At 34.9% G+C, this 7,288-nt stretch overlaps 1 protein-coding gene across 3 annotated transcripts in view; it reads left to right on the top strand.

Annotated features, from left to right (window-relative positions):
* The first annotated feature begins 572 nt into the window (after positions 1-572).
* The window catches only part of l(3)mbn (lethal (3) malignant blood neoplasm), a 46,496-nt gene continuing 39,780 nt past the window's right edge, over positions 573-7,288 (top strand). Inside the window, exons 1-3 of one of the 3 annotated variants that reach the window (XM_067792492.1) lie at positions 573-883; positions 1,105-1,157; positions 1,235-1,343. In XM_067792492.1, coding sequence (XP_067648593.1) covers positions 1,116-1,157; positions 1,235-1,343 — 151 coding nt within the window. In that variant the 5' untranslated portion in view covers positions 573-883; positions 1,105-1,115. Of the gene's footprint in view, positions 1,158-1,234; positions 1,344-7,288 lie in introns of all 3 variants that reach the window. The other 2 variants (XM_067792491.1, XM_067792490.1) reach the window with 2 other exon arrangements.

The following is a 7,288-nucleotide window of genomic DNA, read 5'->3' as shown; positions in this document are numbered from 1 at the left end:
GGGAACGATTTATGTGGCCACATTAAACCTTCAGGCCATCCCCTTCCTCCCCACGCCCAAGTTCCATGAGGAGCTTGGGGTCGCCATAGCCTCGTCTGTTAGTGAAACAGGATTCGCCGCGGATAGGTGAAGTTGACAATTGGGTTTGGAGAAGCTATATATTGCGCTGCCAACCTGAATGGTTGCGCTACACAGCCCCTTGAATCTGGTATTTTAGTCGCATCCTACGACAGGCATACCTACCGCGGGAATATTCTGACCCTAACCCGCTGGGGTCAGGGTTACCCTACGTTCATTTTGCTAAATGGTCATTTTCCCTTATTTTATCTCCAAAGCTCTCAGTTGAGTATGTAATGTTCGGTTACACCCGAACTTAGCCTTCCTTGCTTGTTTTTTTAATTTGTATGAGTGCGCCAAACAATAACTGCAAAACAATAAAAGAAACGCAAAAAGTCGCGTAAGGCTACATAAACACAACTACATGCATAATTAATGAATGTGCTGATATGTCACGATGGCGAAGACGCATCGATTGGCGCGATTCTAATATTTTCTAATGTTTACTTAATATTATTAACTTTGTCAACTTTACACAGAACACAACGAGGTGTGTTTCAAAACGGTGGCCAAAGACTACGCTCTCAGCAACCGACATACGAACATACAAACAGATAGACGCGCAGGTGTAAAATGTTATTTTGTAACGCCCAAAGCTCGTAGTATCCGCGTGTTGGCTTACGTTAGCTACGGTTGCGCAGGCGCATCATAAAAAATTGCAGCAAAGTGTGACAAGGTGCTATTGATAGTTGTCTAAAGTGCAGTGCAAGTTGTGGGTGGTTGCAGAAAAAAAAAATAAATAAATAAATTGTAATTAAAAGAAATTGTAAGTTAAAAAAATTCTTTTAAATATTGATACGAAAAATATTTTTTTCAAAAAAACGAAAAACTTTTTAAAATCCCAGTTAAGTTATCAAAAATGTTGCACAAACATCTGGAAAGCTAGCAAATATCTTAAACAAAATTCGGAAAAAATATATAAAAAATATCCTTGCATACTTTTCTGTTACTTGGTCAACCTTAATTTATCAACTCATCAATATTAAGGTCAATACAAAATGCAGTTACATTTGGTGCCGACTTTGTCCTTTGTTGCATGCGTAAGTAATTTGTTGTGTTAATAAGTAAATTTTTGTTAATTCTTTGATATTCATTGTGACATTTTTTTTGCTTGAAGTTAACGGTATTGCTCTGCTGTTTGCCTCATACGGAAACTGCATCAACTGAACGACCTTATCAATTTGGTTTCACAATCGAGAAGCAGCAGCATCGTCAAGAGAAAAAAGGTTAGTATTCGGCGCCTTCAGCCAACACAGCAAACATGTCTCCGTGAGTTGTGTAATAGAAATTTTTGTTTTTTGTGCAGCAAATTGAGCCAACTGCCATATGAGTTGATTCTTAAATTTTAAGGAAAACGACTTCTTAAATAATTTGCTACGCTTCAGATTCATATTCAGATAACCGAATAAATACGTTGAGTGAATGTAGCAAAGAAAAAGGAATGCTCATTAAAATCCAAACCGCTGAGTGGATCAGAAATAACGAACGGGCTCATTCTTATTTAAACGAACGTCAATACGTTTATTTTTCGATATCAAAAAAGCGGTGACAGGGCACGGCTAGCCACTAACAAGATTTTTGAAAGCTGCGGGATACCTTTGATTTTCTCCGAGTGAATTTCTGCCATCAAACGCTTCTCAGTGAAAGCTTATCTGCCTTGCAGATGCCGTTCGGAGTCTATATGAAATATGTAGGTCCCGCCAATTTGTAGGAAACTTTTAAAATGGGGAAGACGCAAACTGGAAGAGAAGCTTGGCCTATAAATCCCTTCGGAGGCTATAGCGCCTTAAATTTTTTTTTTTGCCTTTGTAGTATGCATAATATTGTAACAAGTTACGATCATTTGCAGCCAGAACAATCTTCTTTTCCTTTTTCTCCTGTTCTTTACCCTCTTACTTTTATTGCTTATTTCGTTTTCTTCATATCTTACTTTGCCATTTTTCTCTGATTTCTCTATCTGTTTCCGTTTTTTTCAGTTCTTGCCGTCATCTTCAACCTCTTCCCTTTCGACTTCTACCACACTGTTTTCATTTTTCTTTACCTTATTTTCTTTGTTTTGCCCTTCCTTTCATAAGTCTCCCTCTTGTTGCTATCATCATGATAATTAGTACCATTGTAAATGAATTTTCTCACTTCTACTTATATTTTTATACCCAGCTGTACTTGTACACAGGGTATTATAACTTTGATTGGATAACGGTTGGTTGTAAGGTATAAAGGAATCGAGATAGATATAGACTTCAACATATCAAAATCATCAGTATCGAAAAAGAAATTTGATTCAGCCATGTCCATCCGTTCGTCCGTCCGTCTGCCTGTTAACACGATAACTTGAGTAAATATTGAGATATCTTCACCAAATTTGGTACACCAGCTTATCTGGACCCGGAATAGATTGGTATTGAAAATGAGCGAAATCGGATGATAACCAGGCCCACTTTGTATATATATAATATTTTGGAAAACACAAAAACCCTGATTATTTAGTAAATAATACACCTAGAATGTTGAAATTTGACGTGTGGACTGATATTGAGACTCTTGATAAAAATTTGAAAACATTTTTTAAAATGGGCGTAGCACCGCGTGATAAAATTAATTTTACAAATATTATTAATCATAAATCAAAAATCGTTAAATCTATCGTAACAAAATTCGGCAGTGAGGTTGCCTTTACTATAAGGAATACTTTGAAGAAAAATTTACGAAATCGGTTAAGGACCACGCCCACTTTTATATTAAAAGATTTTTAAAAGGGTCGTGGACGAATAAAATAAGCTATATCTTTGCAAAAAAGAGCTTTATATCAATAGTATTTCATTTCCCAGGTGGATTTATAACAATAAATAGGAAAAATTTCAAATTAAAAAAAAATGGGCGTGGCACCGCACCTTTTATGACTAAGCAATTTTCTATCTTTCGGGAGCCATAACTCGAAGAAAAATTAGTTCAGGATAGAACCAGGCATGCTTAACCAACGAAACGATATCATTTCGTTACGATAATCAACGTTAATAAACGAAACGAAGTCATTTCGTTTCGTTTATTAACGTTAAAATCGTCAAATTAACGAAATGATTTCGTTTCGTTTTCTGCCATATCAAAACGAAATCAAATCGTTTATGTTGATTATTAATTTCAAACTATGCTGGCAAAGCTGATTGATGGCGGAGTCATTAAAGGTGAAAGCATTAGCCAAGCTGATTGCAACTTTTCTCATGAATTTTGACAGTATGAACATTTCTCAGAGTATTTTTGACATTACCACCAACGAATTACACAAACAAATTACATAGAGTTTGTGTGTGTATGTGCGCTCGTTGTTGCCACCTTACGGCTTCACCATGGCTATAGCATTGCCAGCACAATTCAAACATAAAGTATCACGTTTTTGTTAACGTTTTTAACGTTAACGAAAGCTTTTCGTTTCGGTTAAAAACGAGATACAATTTATCTTGATAATTTCTTTATCGATAATATTTCGAAGTGTTTCAACGGAAACGGTGGAAATTTTTTGATAAACGATTAGCTTAACGTTAAGGTGCATCCCTGGATAGAACCATATGTGACCCGTCCTATGAAAAGGTGGCGTATGACTCAAAAAAGAAATTGCGGGAAACAGCTGTTAAAGATAAACAATGCATTTCTTCAGTTTCTTAACAATTTTCTTTTTTTTTTTGAGTCTCATAAGCCACCCTTTTATAGGCCGGGTCACATATGTACATATATGTATTATTGCGCAGCCTAGTAACACTATTAAGCATACAAAACAAACAACAACAGCATTTCAAGTGTACAGCTTGGCATGTAATGTTCGATTTCACCCGAACTTAGACTTCCTTGCTTGTCTTTAGTATATTTGTCTTTATGCTAGGCTCTTTATTCTATTTATATTTTTTTCTTATTTTTACTTTGTTTGCTGATTTTCACTGCCCTTTTTTTACTTAAACCCTTCAGTTCATTCACTTCATACTTCACTACTATTTCCTCATTCTTCGCTTATGCTCCTGTTTCTTGTTGCCCTTCATGTATCTTTTATTGTACACTTATAATAATCTGCGATGCCTTAATTTCGTCAATCCATCGTAGCCCAAGTCAGGTTGTCTAGCCTGATGTTAAAACCTGTATATTAGTATACTGTAAGACCTCGTTCCTAATATACATAAATAAGAAATGCTCTAGAACAAAGAAGCGTTATTTGAGACTACATTTATTTCTCTGGAAGATGGCCCCATATTTAGTCACCTCCAATATGCAAACCCCAAAAATGTTTACTTTTACCTAGTATCATACAATTTGATTTTTAATGTTTAAATAATGTGAACTGTCCCTATACTGCAAACACCACCTGTAGGCCTGGCGGCAAAGAGCAAAGAACATAGCGTTAACAACTGCAACATGCCTCTGTGCCTCGGGGCATCTTGAGCGCAGACCATAAGGCCTTAGTAGTATAGCCTCATCAATTACAGGGCGAACAGTGTACCTGATTCCCTATCTGCGCTTATAGGGGGCTCTTAAAGCCACAATATATGTAGATGGTTCGCTCAGGGGTGCTAAAATGGCGGACGAAGGGCTACATGAATACAAAGATGGTTCCAAAATAGTGGAAGGAGTAGGGTCTGCGATATACTGTGCTGATCCAGAAATAAACAGAGGAAGTATTAGCGGTAAACAAAGCTGTAGAAACACTGGGAGATAAATAAGAAATAGCTTAAACAGTAGCCGTGTTAACTTTTATATTGACAGTCAAGCAGCAATTAAGGCAATGTTGTTGTGTTAACACTATTGCGGCCCATTCAATAGGCACGGCTACTCACAAATTGTCATCAAAATCCTCTTACAGAAGTCCACGGAAACTGGCAGTTTCAACAGGGGCGGGCCATACCGAGGTTGGTGTTAGAGGCGTAGGTTTAACATTACAATTGAAAAGATGTTTGGTGTCCCTGAATAGAAAGGTCAAAATATCACATTAATTCGTGATTTGGGTGACGTATTCCCTCATACAAATTGCATTTCCGAAATCACTCATTTGATCGCATTCGGACTGCAAATGCAATCCTCACATCTGAGCCGCACACGCTTTTGACATTTTCTTACGTAAAGAAACCCGGCAAGAGCACAATGGTTTAACAACGTATCATAATCTTAGTGATGTGCAAGAGTTTTAAATAGCAGCTTTCGCGCGTTTTTTTAAAGCCAAACTGAAAGTTATAAAAAAAAACCACTCTGTAGTTTCTATTTTTTTTAAGCTATTGCATAGATTTTATTGCGGGCTTGGCGACTAAATCTAAAAACCGTAACGGATATTTGTCAAAAAAGATCCGAAAAGGCTCGAAAAGGTTCGAAAAGATTCGAAAAGGTTCGTAAAGGTTAGGTGTTAGCAACAGGCCAAATACATAAAATTGGATCTCTATCATAAACAGCGGTGGGCACCACTACATTTACACGGTTACCAAATTGAGAATGTGTTAGTAAACACGAACGCGTAGCGAGCACGAAAGCAAAATCAATTATTTATTTAGTTTGATTTCAATGCTTGAACGGTGAACACGTGTCACACGAACCCTTTGGTACTCTGTTTTAGGCGCGCGTGCGACACTTCCTCACCGTACGACCATCGAAATCAAACTAAAAGAGCTGTCGTTGATTTTCACGAAGTAGCCATTGTGCTATGGCTTATTGTATACATATATGGTCGCTTGCAAGCCAACCTAATAAAACCGCACGGCGTTTTTTTAGCGCACGCCAACAACCGGCGTTTTTTGCATTAACCCAAATAAGCATGCGTTGCGACAATGTAAAGCATGTGTGCAAACGTCAAATCTAAATGTCACGCAGAACAAAAATTGGAAATCGAGTTAGGTTTTCACGCAGCAAATTCAATTTGAGTTGCTCTCATACAAGATGTATGTGCATGAGACATTTTTGACAGAAAATGACTTGCGTGCGTTTATATTAGGTTGGCTTGTTAGCAGGTGCAAAGCTCACGCCCACCCCGGATCATAAAGTTAAAGTTAAAGTTAAAGTTAAAGTTAAAGCGAAAGTTAAAGTTAAAGTGAAAGTGAAAGTTAATGTTAAAGTTAAGGTTAAGGTTAAAGTTAAGATTAAAGTTAAAGATAAAGTTGAAATTAAAGTTAAAGTTAAGGTTAAAGTTAAAGTTGAAGTGAAAGTTAAAGTTAAAGTTAAGGTTAAAGTTAAAGTTAAAGTTAAAGTTGAAATTAAAGTTAAAGTTAAAGTTAAAGTGAATGTTAAAGTTAAAGCGAAAGTTAAAATTAAGGTTAAAGTTAAAGTTAAAGTTAAAGTTAATGTTAAAGTTAAACTTAAAGTTAAAGTTAAGGTTAAGGTTAAAGTTAAAGTTAAAGTTAAAGTAAAGGTTAAGGTTAAAGTTAAAGTTAAAGTTAAAGTTAAAGTTGAAGTTAAAGTTAAAGTTAAAGTTAAAGTGAATGTTAAAGTTAAAGTTAAAGTGAATGTTAAAGTTAAAGTTAAAGTTAAAGTTAAAGTTAAGGTAAAATTTAAGTTAAAGTTAAACTTAAAGTTAAAGTTAAAGTTAAAGGTGAAGTGAATGTTAAAGTTAAAGCGAAAGTTAAAGTTAAAGTTAAGGTTAAAGTTAAAGTTAAAGTTAAAGTTAAAGTTAAAGTTAAAGTTAAAGTGAAAGTTAAAGTTAAAGTTAAAGTTAAAGTTAAGGTTAAATTTAAAGTTAAAGTTAAAGTTGAAATTAAAGTTAAAGTTAAAGTTAAATTTAAAGTTAAAGTGAATGTTAAAGTTAAAGTTAAAGTTAAGGTTAAGGTTAAAGTTATAGTTAAAGTTAAAGTTAAAGTTAAAGTTAAAGTTAAAGTTGAAGTTAAAGTTAAAGTTAAAGTTAAAGTTAAAGTGAATGTTAAAGTTAAAGTTAAAGTTAAAGTTAAGGTAAAATTTAAGTTAAAGTTAAACTTAAAGTTAAAGTTAAAGTTAAAGTCAAAGTTAAAGTTAAAGTTAAAGTTAAAGTTAAAGTTAAAATTAAAGTAAAAGTTAAAGTTAAAGTTAAAGTTTTTTTTTTTTTTTTTTTTTTTTTTTTGTGTTTCGTGGAAGGAGGAAATGCTTTATGCACTGACCGGGATATTTAAGCCTCACTGCGAGACTCTCCGAGTGTAGGACTCCCTTCTTCCATGAAGGCCTACCCACTAAAACCTAA

Source organism: Eurosta solidaginis, chromosome 5 (genome assembly GCF_040869045.1).
Source record: "Eurosta solidaginis isolate ZX-2024a chromosome 5, ASM4086904v1, whole genome shotgun sequence".
NCBI classification, from domain to species: domain Eukaryota; kingdom Metazoa; phylum Arthropoda; class Insecta; order Diptera; family Tephritidae; genus Eurosta; species Eurosta solidaginis.
Note: the sequence above shows the minus strand (reverse complement) of the source record. Positions and strands in the feature narration are given on the sequence as shown.